This window comes from Aythya marila (assembly GCF_965140915.1).
Source record: "Aythya marila genome assembly, chromosome: 26".
Lineage (NCBI taxonomy): Eukaryota > Metazoa > Chordata > Aves > Anseriformes > Anatidae > Aythya > Aythya marila.
The window spans coordinates 5,656,289-5,675,058 of NC_139067.1; the positions used below are offsets into that span (position 1 = coordinate 5,656,289).

The 18,770-nt window shown below is 49.6% G+C and overlaps 1 protein-coding gene across 3 annotated transcripts; it reads left to right on the forward strand.

The window, feature by feature from the left end:
- Window positions 1–615: 615 nt before the first annotated feature.
- Window positions 616–16,262, forward strand: RASSF2 (Ras association domain family member 2). 3 transcript variants are annotated; one of them, XM_082779536.1, is made up of 13 exons: window positions 616–633; window positions 1,816–2,000; window positions 5,019–5,101; window positions 6,170–6,245; window positions 7,501–7,652; window positions 8,696–8,784; window positions 10,362–10,516; window positions 10,640–10,741; window positions 10,894–10,945; window positions 11,032–11,153; window positions 12,171–12,268; window positions 12,803–14,860; window positions 16,154–16,262. In XM_082779536.1, exons 3-12 carry the CDS (start codon window positions 5,043–5,045, stop codon window positions 12,870–12,872), a joined length of 975 nt encoding a protein of 324 aa, XP_082635662.1. In that variant the 5' UTR covers window positions 616–633; window positions 1,816–2,000; window positions 5,019–5,042; the 3' UTR covers window positions 12,873–14,860; window positions 16,154–16,262. The 3 variants fall into 3 exon arrangements, with proteins under 3 accessions (XP_082635662.1, XP_082635661.1, XP_082635660.1); XM_082779535.1 differs by lacking the exon at window positions 616–633 and adding an exon at window positions 1,124–1,336; XM_082779534.1 differs by lacking the exon at window positions 616–633 and adding an exon at window positions 1,359–1,582.
- The last annotated feature ends 2,508 nt before the right edge of the window (window positions 16,263–18,770 follow it).

Below are 18,770 nucleotides of genomic sequence, written 5' to 3' on the forward strand. Positions count from 1 at the left end.
ACAGGTACTTGCAGAAAAACCCTACTTGCTTTTTCCCCCTTTTGTTTTTGCTCTGGTTGCTTTGGAGATAAACCCCAGTTTTGGGGGTTTGCACAGCACAGGCGGCTCTTCTCCATTGTGCAGTGTGGCCAGGCTCTCCCTGCCACAAAGGGCCTCTCATCTCTGCCAGCCCTTCAAGATGCTGCTGGAATATAAATAATAACACCCCCCCCCCCTTCCTGCCTGCTTTTGCGATGTCAGTATTTTCCCCTAGCCAGATGGCTCCTCGTGAACTTCTCATATTTTACATACAAGTCAAAAAAAAAAAAAAAAAAAAAAAAAAAAAAAAAAAAGATTACAATATTGCAGTTGTGAAGAGCTGCTTGTTTTGCTAAACCAGCTGTTCAGATTATTTCTTTGGTTCAGGATTTTTAATTTTTCCCCCAGTGTGGGTTGTTTCTACTCAAATTCCTTAAAAAGGAAAAAAGGCCCAGAGAAGCCACAAAGCACAGGGAAAGGTCAAGAGCAGACAAAGGCGCCGCTGCGCTTCTGGAATACTCAATGCTTCTGTGCCTCCCCAAGCCCTTCCCACAGTGGCATGTGGCACACAGCAGGATGGGACCCCAGGAACAGAGGCTGAGCAGTGTTTTGGAGGTAACCCCCACCCTGTGCTGCAACATCTGCTTCCATGCTCATTTTTATTATTATTATTGTTATTATATTTTTTATTTCCTCTTAAATCCCCATCTTGTGGGCGGTTTTGGATCCAGGCAAGATCCCACAGCTGTGGACAGGATGCTGGCCTGGCTGTGCTGACAGCACACAGCCCCGCGCTGTCCCAGAAACAGAAGGGCTCAGTGTGATGCGTGCATGGATGTGACACGGTATCACAGCCATTTTAAGGGTGAATCGACCTCTTTGAGCTGCGTGGTGAAGCCTGGAAAAGGTCCTCCAGGGCGTTCCGCACGGAGCTGGAGCCGATCATGGGAGCGTTTCCAAGCTGGCTGTTTGGGATGAGGCATCCTCTGGGAACCCAGGCGTGGTACTCGGGATGCGGCATCCTCCGGGAACGCAGTCCCGCTGCACACACGGGACTTGTGCTCTCCTTTGGGAGCCTGCCGCCGGCCGCCCTCGGGGCTCCCCATCCCGCCTCCGCCCCCCCTGCCGGAGCCGGGCTGCCCCTGGGGCCCGGGCACGGAGTCCGACCCTCGACGGCGGCGTCCTGCGGGATCCCGGCCGTGGCGCTGGGGTCGGGGCGCCCCCCGGCTTCCTCCCCCTCCCTCGCCCCGCCTCGCCCCGCCCGGCCCCGCCGAGGGGCGGCCCCACGCAGCGGCGGAGCGGCGCGGAGCGGGGCCGGGTGAGTGCGGGAGGGACGGGGCGGCCGCCATCCCGCTCCGTCCCCGTCCCCAGCGCAGGGGGAGGGTGCCCCGGAGGGCGGCCCCGCAGCCCCAGCCGCGGCGGGGCGGCTCCCCCCAGCCCGGGGGTGGCACCGCTACGTCCCGGACTTCGCTCTCTCTTTCGGAGCCCACTGCTCTTTGCGGGCTGGGAGGGAGCCGCGGGCGTCCGCAGGGCCCCGCACCTGGGCACGACGCCTCCACCACAGGCCCGTGGCTGCGACCGCCCCCAGCTCCTTCCTTGCAGCCCCCAAGGAGCCGCTGAGGGCTGCTGGCTTTGCTCGGGGGCCTGACCTGCCGCGCACGGGCGGGGTGTCCCCTGGCTCGTCCTCTGACTCATCCCCTGGCTCGTCCCCGTGCTCGAAGCTCACCCGCAGTCTGGGCAGCATCGCCCGCTGGCATCTCTGCCACCTCTTACCGCTCACCTCCTTTCCCTTCGCAGGACGGAGCTGAACAATTGTGCTGGCGAACAATAGCAGCACTGGAAAACAATGGAGCTGCTGCACCTTCACGCTTAGCACGACCACTCAGAAGAAATCCCAGCTTGAAAACAGGGCCTGGGCCAGAGCTGTCCCTGCACCATCACTGCTGCACAAGCAAAGCACAGCCGGGATCTGCCAGAACAGGGTGAGACCATGCAGCCGCTGCCCAGCATGGAGTGAGGCTCTCTTAGAGGCTCCCTGTGCCTACAAGGGAATTGTCACCTTCAGATACTGCTTTGCCTCTGATTGCATTGGGATCGATGGATGTGCTGTTGGGCGGGTTGAAACCCGCCCCATGATGCCCTGGGCAGGGTTTGGGCAGGAGAAGCATCCCCAGGGAGTGGGATATTCCCACAATCCCTCACACAGCTGGGGGAGGACTCAGCCATGCTGAAACCGCTCTCCCACTCTGGAGCATCCGTGGCAGTGAGCTATGGGAGGGGGTCAAGAAAACAGTCCCAGAAAACAACCCTTCGTTGCAGGAGCAGGGCTGCACCATCTCTCTCCCACTGAAAAATGCAATAATTAATTATTTTTCTAATTCTGCCCCCCCCCCCCCTTTTTTTTGGTGACTTTGAGCTGGGCATCTCTCCAGGAACTCTGCAAAATCAGGCATTCAATCCTGGTCTGCGCTGTGGAGCAGATGGGGCTGTGGGGATCAGGGATATGATCTTAGGAAGGTTATTTTTAGGGGGAGGAGGGGCATGTTTGGGTTTGAAAGCAATGCTGACAGCAACTGATGGGTCATATTTGAAGGCTAAGAGTGCTAAGTCCTCCTGCCACAGCAGCAGAGACCATTGATTTGATTAATTTAAAGTATTGATACAGCCCTCGGGCTGCTCTGTAAACTAGTGATGAAATCTCAGCCTGTGACAGACATGAAGGAAATGCATCAAAACGGGAAATTGATGCATGGAGATGCCTGGAAATTCTGACCATGCCAAGCTGCAAAGGTTGAGTAACCAGCTGGGCAATTTGCATGCTTCCAGCTATTTAATTCTGGTGATTTCCAGTGCTGCTAGGTTTGCCAAAGCCATAGCAGAAAATCTGTCAGTCGTTGTTTGGGGATCTCTGTTGGCTGCCATGCTGCTCCACGCACAGCCTGATGCTCTCAAGAGCCAAAAAAGGAAGAATCTGCCCTGTTTCTGGCTGCTCGGAAGGGGATGTGATAACGGAGGTGAAGGTGGTAGTGCTGGCTGGGCTGCAAGGTGGTAAACAGGAAACCCAGCTCCTCAGCGCCAGCATTCAGGGCACAAACCTGCTTTTTGGGGCTCCCCTTCTGCTTCAGAATGCCTGGATTTTACCTCAATAGGGTAAAATGGGTTTGGCTTCACCCCTTCTTATCAGCATGATACTAGAAGTGAAACTCCCTCCTGTTAGAGCAGGCTCCACCCCTTACACAGCTACAATGCAAAGGGGGTTTTTGGCCAATTTGATATTTTTGGCAACACTTTTGCATGACCCAAGCAAGCAGCCATGTAATTGAATCCTTCCTTAGTGGTAATTTCCACCCAGTCTTCATCTGGTTTCAGAGGATACCCATGAGCAAGACATCAACACCAGCCCATGTATCACAGCTGCCCGTGCTCTGCATAAACCCCAAATTTGGGTGTCATGCCGATGCTCTGCTGGTGCTGGGATTCATCAGTATTCCTGCAAAAGCAGGATGCAAAGTCCCCTCTCTATATAATTTTTAATATGTACATAGGGTTATTAAATTCTTTGCCTATTCCTGCTAAGACCAGTGAACAGTGTGGATGGGGAAAAGGCACTCTGGGCATGCATCTGCAGCTGGGCTTTGCCTTGAAACAGCTTGGGGCAGCACCACAACTCTTCAGAAGCTTTGTCAGGAAGTGCACAGCTTTGTCAGCTTTTCCGCTGTGAGGCATGAGCTCTGCAGGCGGGTTTCTCTTCTGCTTTCTGCAGGGAGGCTCGTCCTGCCCTTCCCCACGTTTCTGTCAGCTTAAATGTGGGCTTTGCTTTTGCAACCTCTTTTCTGCATTGAAGCACAAAGCAGAATATTTCTCCTGTTGCATACAGTTTAAATGCTATAAGCAAGCATACAGAGCTCTGTGGTACGAAGCAGGGATTGCTGCTGCACTTATGTTTTTGGGTTTAGTGCCTTCCTCTGACACAGGTTTTGCAATATGGTCTTGGTTGAGTCATTTATCTCTCTGGACATCATTGTGGTTTTTCTGCAGTAAAACGGTTTTGTTTCCTGGGGCTTTGGGAGTGTGCAGGGGCTGTGAAGTGCTGGGCAATGCAGGAAGTGGAGGAAACTGCAGTTTGTGCATCAAATGCTTTTTTTTTGCTTTCTGTATGAGGGAAGGGAGAGGAGTGCATGTAGAGACCTCAGTGACATTAGAGACTACCTGTACATGGATTTGCACAAACACACAGGAAAAAGCATGACCTGGAAAGCCTCTGCTCATGGACTAAAATCATCCCAAAGCTGCACTTCAAATTCTCTCAAGTGCTGTTTTTGCAAAGTGTTCCAAGCAAATGGGTGATCCTGAGTGTTTCACCCAAATCATTTGATTATGGTCTGCAGCACTTTAAAGGCCAGGCCACTTAACAGTCAGACAGCTGGGACAGTTTCTGAGTGTATGAGAGAGAGGGGGATATTTTGGCACTAGAGGGAATGCAAGAAAAGTCAATGAACATTGTATTAAAAAACAAGAGAGAAACCAATGCAGGAGCAAGGACACACTGCTTTTGAAAGTCAGCCAGCCTTTGTGTATGTTGCCTGATTTTGGATCCGGACCTACCTGTCAAGAGCTCCATAATAAAATTATAAAAAGAAATGGAGGAAAGCAGCAAATTCCACTTGTAACATTTCCACCCAGGTCTTGTATAGCTGTGACAGTCTGTGGATGGAGGCTGCTCGAAATGCAAATGTTAGAGTAAGCGTATCTCTGCCAGTATTAAATTTTCAGTGAGTTTACAATGGTTCTCACCTTATCTGATTTCCCCTCCTGCTGCCCTACCCAGCAGTTTAGGTGGAAGAGCAGCATTTAATTTTTCCCATGTCTGCAGCTGCTGCACCACAGCCTAAGAGCTCTTACAAATCCAAACAAATTTCTGTTTCCCATTTGCTATGAGTGCATATCAGAGGTGCAATAACACAGGCTGACACCGCTGCTTTTGTCTCTTTGCCATTCAGTTCTCATGAAAGAGGAGCGTGAGGATGGATTACGGCAGCTGCGAATACCTGGTCCCTTGTGGAAAAGACAAATACATCTCCAAGTAAGATGCTCAGTGGAGCTGTAATGCAAAAATATGTGTGATGCTGCTAGGTGGGCAGTTATTTGCAAAATTCCCAGGGGTTTTGCCTTTTAGGGAGAGTGGTCAACCCGGCTCAAATTGGTTGTTTCAGCTGTGTTGGCCTCACTTTCTGTTTTTTAACATGATTAGTCTGGATTTGGAAACAAAAAGACATTCCGAGGCAGGAAACAGCAATTTCTTTTTAAAACAAAAGTGCTAGAGAGGTTTATTAAAGTGATTTTTATTTTTTTTTCTTAGGAACATGTCCAGCTGTTCTAAAACCATTCAGTTTTGCTCAAACAGAATTTCTGCTGAAATATGCTTTGTGCTGAAGAAGTCTTGATCAGCTCTAGCTCAGTCATTGCTCTTCTATGCTTTGGTAAAGAAGCAATCAATTCCTAAGTTTCAAGTATGAGGTGATAGAGCATATGTGTGATATTTCCCTCTTTTTTCTTTCTCATAACTTCAAATCCTGGTGATTTGTGCTTCTTTTTACTGATCCAACGATACTGAGCACCCTTAAACTCAATCAGTCAGGCCAGTTAAATTAATGACTGTCTTATGCTATCAGTCACTGTTTCCCAGTGATACACAGCTGTACTTAAACATCCTGTTTTTGTTTTTAATTATTATTATTATCATCTTGTTAGCTTTATGTATCTGCAGCTGGAGCAGGCTCAGACTTTTAATTTGAACATGAGATTGGTGTCTGACATCAAAACTGATGGACTTGTGACAACTTGTGACTCCAGCATGACCCCAAGGCTTAGGATCTCCTAAATTTTACATTTTCAGCCTTGCTTTGTTTTCCACTGACTCCACTGAGGTTTTCTTATGTCTTTTTGCGAGCCTGGAGAAGGGCATGGTTATGTGGGAGCTTGTCCTCAAAACCATGGTTGCTGGTGGCCAGAGGGATGTGGTTGAACCCACAGCAGATATCCCCAATAAAGGAGTTCTAGAGGCAGTGAAATACCCAAATTTGCCCCAAATGAGGCCTTCACACCTGCTTTTCTCCTCCTTTTCTCGGTATCTCTCATCTTTTTCTTGCAGAAATGAGCTGCTACTGCACTTGAAGACATACAACATCTACTACGAAGGGCAGAATTTGCAGCTGAGGCACCGGGAGGTAAGGAACTGGGGCCAGCACCAAGCAGGTGTGTATCTCTGGCAGGAGAGGCTCAATGGTGAAACGAGAATGTCTGGTTCGATTTGGATTTGCAAGGTCCAAGAACTGTGTGATAACAACATTCCTTGATACTTGCTTATATATGGGTACACCAGAGCAACTGAAGACCCAAATCCCATTACTCTCCCACAGAATCACAGAATGATTAAGGTTGGAAGGGACCCCTGGGTCCATGTGGGCCCACCCGGCTCCAGCAGGGCCACCCAGAGCCCTGCACCACGTCCAGCCAGGTGCGAAGACTCAGAGGAGGAGGCTCTGGCACCTCTCTGGGGACCTGTGCCAGGGTTCTGGCATCCTCCCAGCACGGATGCACTTCGTGATGCTCAGGGGGAGCCTTCTGGGCTTCAGTGTGTGCCCAGAGCAACTGGGCCTGGCACTGGGCACCACTGGAAGGAGCCTGGCTCTGTCCCCTCCACACCTTCCTGCGGGTACGGATGGACATAGACTCTCAAAGGACAGATGCTCCAGTCCTTCCACCAGCTTGGCTGCTGGTTCGCTGGACACTCTCCAGTGTGGCCATGCTCTCTTGCACTGGGGAGCCCAGAACTGGATAAAGTTCTCAAGGTGTGGCCTCCTCAGAGCTGAGCAGAGGAGCAGGATCACCTCCCTTGACCTGCTAGTGACACTTTGCCTACTGCAGCCCAGGGCACTGTTAGCTTCTGTTGTGGTCAGGGCATGTTGCTGGCTCGTGTTGAACTTGGTGTCCTCCAGGATCCCAGTGCCTTCTCTGCAGCGCTGCTTTCCAGCTGGGTGCTCCCAGCTTGCCCTGGTGTCTCTGGTTGTTCCTCCCCAGGCTGGTTGTTCCTCCCCAGGGGCAGGACGTTTCACTTCCCCTTGGTGAACCTCGGCAGGTTCCTTCAGGCCATTTCTCCAGCCTCTGTGGGTCCCCCTTGGCAGCAGCACAGCCCCCTGGTGCATTAACCACTCCTCCCACTGTGGGACCAGCTGTGGACTTGCTGAGGGCACATTCTGCCCTGTCATGCAGCTCATTCTTGAAGCTGTTGAACAGGATGGGACCCACGACTGACCCCTGGGGTACACTGCTGGTGACTGGCCTCCAACTGGGACCGCTGACCACCACCCTCTGGTCTCTTTATAACCCACCTCCCATACAGTTCACACTGTTCCTCCCCAGTGCATCCTTTAGGATTTGTATGGGTGGCAAGAGTGATGCCCATCTCTCTGCTCTGTGCAGGAGGAAGGTGAACTCATCGTTGAGGGGCTGCTGAACATCTCGTGGGGTTTGCGGCGGCCCATCCGCCTGCAGATGCAGGATGACAACCAGCGCATCCGCCCGCCACCCTCCTCCTCCTCCTGGCACTCGGGCTGCAACCTGGGAGCGCATGGGTGAGTGCAGGAAAAGGAGTGGCCCCAGGCTGTGCTTTGCAGCCATTGCCTGGATGCAATCACAGTTACCATCTCTGAAAGGATTTGGTCACACGGTAACAGTTGGGTGGCTGTAATGAAGGAGGACATCATTTATCCTAATGAAGATGAGACCTGAGGGCTGTTAATACTTGCTTTTCATCCACGTAGCCCAATGTGTTCAGCAATCAGACTGTGGTGGCCAAGGTGGTCTTTCGCAGGCTGTGTTCAGTCATTGCTTTATGCAGGAAAACTCCTTGTATTCCAACATGCAATGCCCAGAGAGGGCAGGTCCCAGTAAAGTAACTGGGTTTCAGTCTGTAAGGACCCCTATTGCAAATCAAGAAGACCCCTTTGCCATCAAGAAGATCCTTCCAAAATAGCCTCAGTTTTAACTGTAATACAAAACAAGATTAATGCTGAATTTTGATCTGGACACAAGTAATTTCTCCAGGACAGTGATTTTTGAGCTGTGCTCTGCAGACACCCGTGGGACCCTGGGCTGCATCATGGTCACTTAAGAAGTGACTAAGAGCAGCATGTCTGTGGGTTTTTCTGCATGCTTTTCACTCATCACTTAGACATCTACAAATGGAAAAAAAATGTGCAGGATCCAGGATTTTTAGTGGAAATATACTGTGCAGAGACCCTGCAGGAGGTTAGCAGGTGCTTTGCAATGTGCCAGATCTGTAAGAAGGGGGTGACTGCACTGCTGGACCTGTCCTGCTCTAAACATCAGCCTGGTGTAGTTAGGTGCACCCAGTCTCCTCACTGCCCCCAGTTTTGGGGATGCTCTGGTCTGGCTGAGGGGCAAAGCCATGAGAAGGGCAGGTTGAAACTGCAAAGCTGGTGGGAAAACCGCATTCTCCAGTTGTGGATGGATTCATGGAGTATTTTACCTTCCCTCCTGACAACATAGCAGCATGAGGCTTGGAGGGCAAATTATTATGGTTTTAATTCCTTTGCAACTGCCTGGTAATGATGCACCTCCTTTTTTTTTTTTTTTTTTTTTTTTTTTTTCCAAGGTTGGTGCTGAAGCCCAGCACCTTGCCGGACATCCAGGTTACAGATGTGGATGCCACAATGAACACGGAGGGCACCATCAGCAGCACTGGTGAGACAGAGATGGATTTGGCTGCACCACTGTGAGCAGTGCCATGCTCTGCACCAGCTTCCTTACATTCCAGTTGTATCTGTGAAAGTATAAAATTGGCTCTTTTTTTGGTAGCAATCAGTGTCCCTGCCTCCCTAAGTTAGCTCAAGCCATTTCCTAAGTGCTTATATTTAATCGCAGTGACTCTTCCTAAGACTTTGCTCAGGGAAATGTCCATGGTGGACGTGTTGGAGAGGAGTGTGGAAAGAAATAGGGGGATAAAGAAAAAGGCCTATTGGGATTGTAGGGAAAAGGATGTTGCTGCTTCCCCTTCCTGGCAGTTCTGCTTTTATGGAGGAATAATAGGTGCTGTTGTGAAGTGCTGTTACCATGGGGAAGTCAACATTTCTGCAAAGTTTTTTCCCTCCCCATCGCGTTGCTGCATGCACCGAGGTTAGGTACTAGGGCTATTCCTCTGCCTGCCCCTGCACTTCCTTAATCCCACCGGGACCCAGATTCCTCACCCTGGCACCAGCTTCGCTATTTTTTTTTGCAAGCCCAGCAGTGAATGGGAAACCAGGATTCCCACCAGAAAAACCTGCCTTACACCTTTTCTCATTCAATCAGGGCATTTTGCACATTTTGCACGTTCCTTGCTTTTTTTTTTTTTTTTTTTTTTTTTTAAATGCTGTTAAGGAAAGGCACCCTGGAGGCTGATAAGAGCTGGATAATCCTTTTGGTTTTGGGCTTTGCTGTTCATCCCCTTCCCAGTCGGGAAGGAACTGGGCCCTTGCATTGCTCACAGATCTGTGAAACTCCTTGCTCAGCCCTCTGTCCTCCTGCTTCCTCTTCCTCATTTTGGTCTTCCCATGCATGACTCTTTTGTGTTTTTTTTTTTTGCCCTAGAGACGTGTTACAGATTGGTGGGCGATAACTGCAACACACTGATATATAGAAATAACCCCGGCACTATTTTGGCTGGGCATATGACGTGAATCATATGCCAATGCACAGAAAGAAGTCTTTATTTTATTTTCTCCAAAAGTCTGCAAAATCAGCGCATAATGTGTGTGCATGGCTCCTTGTGAGTGCTTAGTCACTGGCATGCATCTGGAACAAGAGATTTTCTTGGTGCAGACATGCTTTGAATTAAAACATCAGCTTGAGCTGGAGAGGTTCATTAAAAATGGATGAACGGCGAGTTTATAATAATCTGGACCCAGGCCAGTCTTCATGCTGAGATCTGAAGCATTGGCCTCATTTTCCCGCTCTCATTAAGGGAAAAGAAAAAAAAAAGTTAAATTATGGAAAAGCAAGTAAGGTGCTCAAGTTCCCAGGAGATGAGGTTTTATCCAGGTAGCAGCATGGATGTATGCAGTAATTGTGAATTAACAGCCTCCTTTGTGGGAAAGTAAACCAGTGGTCTGGGCTGATGGAAGTCCAGGGCAAGAGATCAGGGAAGGTTGTTTGTTTATGTGTTTGGGGTATTGTGGCTTGCACCAAAGCAGAGCAAAGAAGTGATTTCTGCCCCAGCCACCCTACTGTCACTGGCAAACGTCTGTCCATCCATACCTTTAACCCCATCCTGGGTTTTCCAGGTGCTGCGAGGCTGCAGCCAGAGGAGCCGCCACAGCTGCTGCGGACACGGAGCGATGTGGGCGTGCGTCGCCGGGGCAGTGCCCGCACCCCCAGCGAGCAGCGGCGCATCCGCCGCCACCGCTTCTCCATCAACGGGCACTTCTACAACCACAAGGCGAGCCCTGGCTCCTGCCCCTGGCACTGTGGTGGGGTGGGGATGGGTGGTGGAAGCTGTTCTGGGGGAAAAGGATGGGGGTTTTGGTGCTCATGGGGGTGAAATGAATGTTGTGCCCCTTAGACATCAGTGTTCACACCGGCATACGGCTCCATCACCAATGTCCGGATAAACAGCACGATGACGACCCCACAGGTCCTCAAGCTGCTGCTCAACAAGTTCAAGGCAAGTTGGGGTGATCCTTGGGCTGCTCTGCACTAGATGTAACAGGGAGCTTAGTTTCCATAGATATAAAATGTAATGGAAGAACAAAATGATGTTTATTTTCTTGGCTTGAAAAAAATCAAGATGTAATGCTTCTTTACATCTGTGCTCAGATCGAGAACTCAGCGGAGGAGTTCGCGCTGTACATTGTCCACACCAGCGGAGGTGAGGCTGCAGGAAGGGCCCAGCACTGGGATGACCAAGCCTGCTGGTGGCTTTGGTGGTGTAAACTGGTGCTTTTTTCATTGCAGAAAAGCAGAAGCTGAGGGCCACTGATTACCCCCTGATCGCCCGCATCCTGCAGGGCCCCTGTGAGCAGGTCTCCAAGGTATTCCTCATGGAGAAGGACCAGGTGGAGGAAGTCACCTATGATGTGAGTTTTACATTGTGGCAAGCTTTCTGCTATTGGATGGCCCTGGTGGTTGTACATTCTGTTAACTCAGGGTGAGCATCCCCAAAAGGACTGGGGTGCAAAAGTTGCTTTGCAGAAACCGCAGCCCCTCTGCATGCATCCTTTACTTCCCGTATCTGGGTGCAGGAGCACACATGCTCCTGGTTGTCTAAAGCATCGCAGGTAACCAAGGGGCTGCTTTCTAAAATGCTGTTAGCTTTGCAGAGCTTCCTGCCAGCATAGCCCTGTTCTGTACCATTCATTTGCATGACGGAGGAGAAAGCCTCCCAGTTCCTTCCACCCATCTGCAATGTTTTGTGCCACTTTTAAAGCTTTCTCATGCAGAAAACCTTGTTCTGTGCTTAAAGAACAACTGAGAGCAAAGGGACCCCACTGTAATTGTGAAGATGTATTAACGTCAGTGGGAAATGTTGCAATCAAGGCTGGCACAATTCCTGTGTTTCCATCACTTGACATTATAGAAGGATGGAGCGCACTCTATCATTTTCAAAGTGGCAAAAATTCCCTGGAAACAGTTAAATTCAGAGCTCGAAATCTCTCTGTGTGCTTAAAAAAAGGACACAAGTATCTAGGAAAAAAATGCTGAGCAGGAGACTGTAACTCCTGTCTGCAGGGGGATACAAAACTGCCCACCTTTTGCATGGACACCAGCATCTGCTGTGCCTCCATCTATCTCCTGACTTTTCAGCCCTTCCAAATCTGCCTGCTACACATCTTTTAGCACAATTGATTTATTTTTTTTTTCCAGCTGAGGGAAGTGCTGCTTACGGGAAGCAGCTCTGCTGTGCCATCTGCTGGCTTGCTCGTGCCCCTGCTGTGGCTTTGTTCCTAAATGAGGGCACAGCTGAGGTGATTTTGGGCTTAAATAGCACTTAATGAACTGTTGGGCGATGCGCATGACACTCCCAGGATGTGAAGGCTTCCGGTCTTGGTTGAAAAAATTAGGTGGACATTTATCTGCACATCTCTCCTCTGTAGGTGGCTCAGTACATCAAATTTGAGATGCCTGTCCTCAGGAGCTTCATTCAGAAGCTGGAGGAGGAGGAAGATCGTGAAGTGAAGAAGCTGATGCACAAGTATGCACGCACGTATTTAGCATCTCACCGCTGAGTGCTGGCACATCAAGGGAAGATGCTGAGCTTATAGGACACGGGAGGGGAGGGGGTGGGAGGGCTCAGCTGCAGGAATTAGATGCTGAAGATTCATTTGTACAGCCTTGCAAGGCAGGCATCCCTAATGCATACATGAGACATTGCTTTTTTGTGTTATCCAGGGCTTTCTTAGTAATTTGGATTAAGAGCCCATCTTGCTGCTTCTGCTGTTAAAAACCTTGGTGTGGAGCCACAAGTCCTCCCACCAGCACAAAACCCCTTCCCTGCCCAGCTGCTGAAAATGCTGCACTGGAGCCTGTCCCTATGGTAGCCCCTAGGTCAGAGTTTGTCAGCAGTCTGTGCACATCCCATGAGATGCTCTGGGCTCCTTTCCAGTGATGAATTTATCCTAACCTCAAAATTTCTGACCTCTGATCAAGCAGACACAGTGAGGAGCTTGGAAACATTGAGCATTTCTGCAAGGCTCTGCTCTCTTTGCTTTTTCCTTTGCCTTTCCAGATACTCCATCCTCCGGCTGATGATCGAACAAAGGCTGGAAGAGATCTCTGAAGGGCCAGCAAGGCTGTGAAGCAGTTTGCAGCACTGTACCCTGCTTACAATGCAAGAGGTTTGCATGAAGGACATCCTGTACTGAACCCTAAGTGCTCATTGCTGTGGGAGTGGACCTACCTGCCTGGACTGCTCCGTCTTCGAGCCAACCCAGCCTTCTGCGTCAGGCAGAGCAGTTCAGGCAGCTTCAATGCATCTATTGCCATGTCTGGATGTCACCCAAAAAATTCAAGCTCATGGGGTGCCGGCACACTCAGGGTAGCCCCGTCCCATGCATGGGACTTGGCAGCTTCTTTGCAGCATCCTCAAACAGCTCCTTCTCTGCAAATGCTTTTTCTGCTCCTTTCTGTACATGGAGAGCCAGGTGCAGGGCCAGAAGCAGCACAATTGGCTTCATCTGAAACCTCAAATGCCTGTAAACCCCAGCTAAAAAAAAAGAAGAGATTCAGGAGAAGGGCAAAGCCACTGAATATGGGGACGAGAGGGGCTGCAAGTGTTCAAGAGCAATAACTTCAGCTCTGTTTGGCGAAGCTCTCTTCCATGGTTCACATGCGCAGTGCCTGGAGGAGGCCAAATAGCACAAATAATTCCTCTCAGACCTTTTTTTTTTTTTTAAAGCACATTTCTATTGCAATAATTCACAGGTGATGGGAAGCTTTTGTACATCCCTAAAGGACCTCTGAGAATTGCTTTCTTCTGCTTTTGCCATTGAAAGCAAAATGAGATTGAATGTTGGACTTACAGTGAAAGAGTAATTCTGCTGTGTTTCTCCCTTAAACCTGCATCTCGTTGCCTAACCCTCCCCCTCTTTCTAATTTGCACTAATTTTACTGTGGGATTTAAAAAAAGAAACAACACACCTGATGTCAAACCTCTCTGGTAGATATAACATGCCAAATACCGCTCGCAGGAGCCACTCATGGTAATGAGCTGCTCCTGAGGGATGCTGTAAGGAAACTGGAGCAGCACAGGAACAGAACATCTGTGAACTCTCCTCATCTCATTCTTTTGGCAAGATTTTGCATGTTTGTGCATTGCTGGTGTTGAAATTGAGTCTGGGGGATGTTTCTCCTTGTGTGTGAGGATGGTGAGAATGGCAGGAGGGGGGAGAGACAAAAAGAGGTTTGTTTTGCAAGGCAAATGCCTCTCTCCTTCAACGCTATACCAGCAATATCAATTTTATACCTCGATGTGAACTAAAACTCTGATTTTGTCCCTTAGGTTTTTTATATCTTTATATCTTTGTAACTTTTTTTAATGGTACCTTTTAAACCTTTAACATACAAAAAGTATTGTCCAGTGACAAAAGCGTTTCATGTATTTGGAGGACAACTGTGGCATTGCTTCATTTATTAACAAGAAAAAAAAGTCTGTAGCAACTTAATACCATGTGGAAGCACATGAGTTAGAACTTGTTTTGTTCAAAATAAAGCACTTTGTGGATAGAAACGCTACTGAGAAATAGGCTTTTTGCATGAGCTGGTTTTTCCTAGATGCTATGAGAGAGAAAAGCAAAACTCTGCCAGCATGAGGGCTAAGGTGTTTCCTAAGGAGAAGCATCCTGTGCTGCAGACTTGGAGACTCACAACCCAGTCACCAGGGGATTTTTGTGAGAATTTGCTGCTGTGAGGTTTATCCGGCACTTAAGCAGACTGTTCATCTCCATGCATCATGGAGATGCATGCTTGATCCTCTAGGTATTTCTCTTCCAGAAAGTAAAAGTCATGTCTGGAAGGAAACTTGTGCATTGATTGGGTTTGTTTTAAACCCACTGAATTTTTCAACCAGATGCATTTTTTTTTTTCTCCTCCATGAGGCTGAGCTTGCTGGAAGCCACTGTCTCATGTTAGCCAGCTCAGTGCAATTTATCCCTCCCCATGCAGGAGGGGAAACGTGTGACGTTGGCCCTTGTTGTCGATGTTTTATCAGCTGGAAAAAGTCCAGTGTGAGTCTAGCCCCGCGTGTGCAGACGGGAAGAGGCAGTTCCAGCGCGACCACGGCTGCACGGTAAGGGCAGCTCATAGCCATGTGGCATGGCAGAGCGGGATAAGAGGATAAGATGTAGTGTGGATGGAGCAGTTAAAACAGCAGGTTTGCAGCATGCACCAGAGCTGGGAGTCAGGATGGGGAGAGCAGCCCAGGGAGGCATTGCACCCTGCCTGGGCACTTCATCACCAGGGTTTTCTCTGGGATTTGATCCATGAATGTGGATGCTGCAGGGAAAAAGGGGAGGGAATTTGGAAGGGAAAAAGTAATCTTAATTTTTGTGGGGCTTTGCTGCTCAGATTTGCTGTATTTCCAGCTTCACTGCTCCAGTAGCGGTGATGCAGCTGCAAACATCTGGAATGGCGACATGTACCTATCCAGGCTTTCTTTAAAGCAAAAAAAAAAATCTCGTATTATGATCTTTGGAGGAGCAGGTCCTCTTAACAGTGGCAAAGTTGGTAAATTTAACTAATTAAGCCCTTCTTTTGGAAGTTCTGTGTTTGCACTGCCTCCCATGTGTCAGGCTTGGGGGTGGGGGAGTCACGCCTGGCACCTTCTACCGGGTGAAATGCTGACGCAGGGATGCACTGCCGCCTTTCATTCAGCCAAGGCACCCAGCCACGGGGCTCTGCCTTTTCAAAAGGCTTTTGTCAACATGGCTCAGTGATGGCTCAGCAGCTTCGGCACAATCAGCCTGTTTGCTCAGCCAGAGGGGCAGTGGGGAGTACGGGGGAGTCCTCACCATGCTGCCATGCTGCTTTTTGCTGGGTCACAAAAATGAAGGTGCAGCTTCTCTCAGGAACTCAGGAGCATTTGCATCACGTGTTGGCATCGCAGGAGGTTGTGCCACAACAGCAGTGCCAACCCTCCATGCTAACTTTGTATGTATTAAATATGCTGCCTACGGTAAATAGGTTAAATAACAGAGTAAATAATAGGTTAAATAACGTGATAAATATGTTAAATATATCAAATATATTTGATGTCCCTGCCCATGGTGGTACGGTTGGAGTAGATGACCTTTAATGCACTTTCCAACCCAAACCAATCTATGGTTCTTTGACTATATCAACTACATAAAATACATCAACTATGTCAACTATATCAACTACATAAAATACTTGAAACATATTGAATATATCAAATACAAAATCAAATACATTAGTGTAGTGTAGTATAATATAACACAATACAATGTAAGAAAATATAAGATGTATCACGTGGCCTGATCTGGGTGTGAGCTAGACGGCTGCATGCACAGTGCACACAAGTAGGATGCCGGTGCTCACCATCACTCCTTGCACCCTTCTGCAGGTCGTGCAGGATGAGGCCCCGCGATGCCTGGTGCTGGGTGGTGGTGCTGCTGCTCGCCCTCTTCAGTGACGCTGCCAGTGGCCGCCGTGGAGCTGGAGGAAGAGCTGGGGGGCGTGGAGGAGGCGGTGGTGGTGGGGGGCTGCGTGGGGGCTTTCGCGCTGTCTCCCATGGTGGCGGCACCCCCAGCCGTGGCTCTAAGATGGCAGGGGCCATCGTGGCTGGTGCTGCCGCAGGGTATGGCATGGGGCTCCTTGGGCGCCCGCGGCCATCCCGTCTTGGCCACGGCCCCCCGGCTGCCCGGCAGCCTCCGCTGGTGGGGGGGTTTCATGCCCCGGTTTGGCCAGAGATGGGGGCCAAGCGGGGACCCCCCAGCCGAGCCCCCGGGGAACAGCGCAGTGGCATTGTCCCCACACTGCTGCTGGCAAATGCCATCTGCTTTGTCAGTCACAGGATGCAGTTCTGAACATCAGTGTGGGGAGGGGGCATGGGCACCTGGATGACCCCCACTGACCTGAAGCTGTGGAGATTTACTGGTGCATGACTGTGCTGGGAGGTGGGATGGGGCTTGGGGGGAGATGGGAGGATGCTGCTGTCTTGGTTTCCCCCACTGGCATGACGGGACCCTCTGTGAGCAGCTGGAGCCAAGCAGCCATCACCACATTCGTGGCCACCTTGCAGCCAAATGGATCCTGCAAACCTATCAAGCATACAATCAAATCAAGCCCTGCAAGGAAGTGTCAATACTTGCACCTGGATGGTGGCAGGCACCACTGGATCCGCCCCACCAGACATGGTGCTTGGGATCTGGTTTGGCACTGAACGGCTTTGCAAAAAGATGCTCCTTCCTCCCCAGAAAAGAGCACAGAGACTCGATGGGGACATGGGGCTCCAAAATGATCCCCTCTGACTTGCAATAAAGTTTGGCCTAGAGACTGCCTCTTGCTCCATTTTGCAGTATTGGGGCATACCTTCTTGCACTGCAGATTTGCTTGTGTCATGGGGAGTCTTAAACCAAATCCATCATATTTAGTACCATCTGCAGCCTGGGAAGCCTGCACTGCTAAGGGACATTGCAGAGAGGGTGACACTCAGGGTGATCACGTTGCCTGGGGACTAACTCCTGTCGCATCTCTCCAGCATCAATATGGTCAAATCTGTCTCAGTCTTTAGCATCCCCTGTCCAAAGCATAGGCAGCAGTGGGATTGTCCCTTCCCTGGGGTGTAGGGGCTCCCTGCTCCAGGATTTGCCCTTCGTGGATGTTTTGGGTTTGCTTTTCCTCCAGGCCTTTCCAGCAGAGAAACTGATGCAAATCCTCTCTGATGTCCTTCTGGGAAAAGAGGGATCCTTTTTCCCTGGGTCCTGCATTTTTGTCTCTATTTTATGTCTTGTGTGGTTAAACCTCTCCAAAAACCTGGTTGAGCTGCAGCAGCTGAGCAACCACTGCAAGCAAAGAGGAACCAAGCAAACTATTGGGGATCCCCCCAAAAATCAATGGGGCAGCCTCATCTTCCTGCAAGTAAGGACAAATATTGCTGAGCCTGGTTTTCTCATTTAAATGGTGCTGAGTATGGTTTTTTGTCACCTCTTCTCTGGCTTAAGACACAGCCTGGGTAAACTTTTAGGTGAACAAGCACAGCTGTTCCTGTAATGCACTGGGGGTTGGTTGGTTGTTTTTAGTGTGCTTAGGTGAAGTAAGTGATAAGCCTGAATTTACATCTTCCAACCCATGTTTTGCATCCCAACCTGCCCAGGCTAGATGGCAGGCCCATACCATGAACAGCCTCCACTCAGCCATCTGACTTGCAGCCTGAATTCAGAGATTCCACAGCTTCATGCAGTCCCACCTTGTTCTAGCTTTCTTCCTCCAGAGGGTATGCAATACATAGGGACATGCACCACCCCTCTCCCCAACCACCTTTTTATGAAAGCAATTGCAGGCGAGGTAAGGGCATTTTCATTTATTTTGCTCTGAAATAACAACTCCTGAGACATCAGAGCTGCCTTGGGAGGTGTATTTGGGAACAAGAGCATTGCAAAAACATCTCCAGGGCTGCTGTTTGGAGCAGGGGCACAGCTCTGACAGGAGATGGAGCTGTCGTCTGCTTGGCAATGAGTGTCTGGCAGTGATGCATGTCCTGCACATCCCTCCTCCAGCTCTGTGCCAACTGTTAAGCTGTAACATCACTTGCACTAAAACCACACTTTTTAGAGGGCTTTTTTTTTTTTGGTAGAAAAAAAGTGTGGTGTTGTTTAGCTTGCATATGGAATGCTTATTTGTCAAGTGAGGGTTTTACCTTGCTAAAGAGATTTCAAAGAGAGCAGAAAAAAACCTACCCCTAAACTATTGCATTTGCACTTTATTTCTCCTTTATCAGCATGGCAAATCAGAAACACTTTCTGTTTGTTTGGCAGACAAGCTCCATGAACACTGCAGGATTTGCAGTATTTAGCCAATTAATTCAGTGCTGTGTGAGCACAGTGGGTGGAAATAGTTTTTTTGATCCTTCTCCAAGCATTGCCAAAGTCAGTGTTTCCACCTGCCTTGCTGGGGATGGAGCAACTTCATGTACTTTGAGTGAAGTGCAGGAAAAAGTCTGGTTTCTGGGGGGCTGGAAA

Coding starts and splice junctions, on each gene's coding strand:
- RASSF2 (XM_082779536.1), top strand. CDS start 5,043: ATGGATTACGGCAGCTGCGAATACCTGGTCCCTTGTGGAAAAGACAAA. Junction 5,102..6,169: donor AAAGACAAATACATCTCCAA/GTAAGATGCTCA, acceptor TTTTTCTTGCAG/AAATGAGCTGCTACTGCACT. Junction 10,946..11,031: donor CATTGTCCACACCAGCGGAG/GTGAGGCTGCAG, acceptor TTTTCATTGCAG/AAAAGCAGAAGCTGAGGGCC.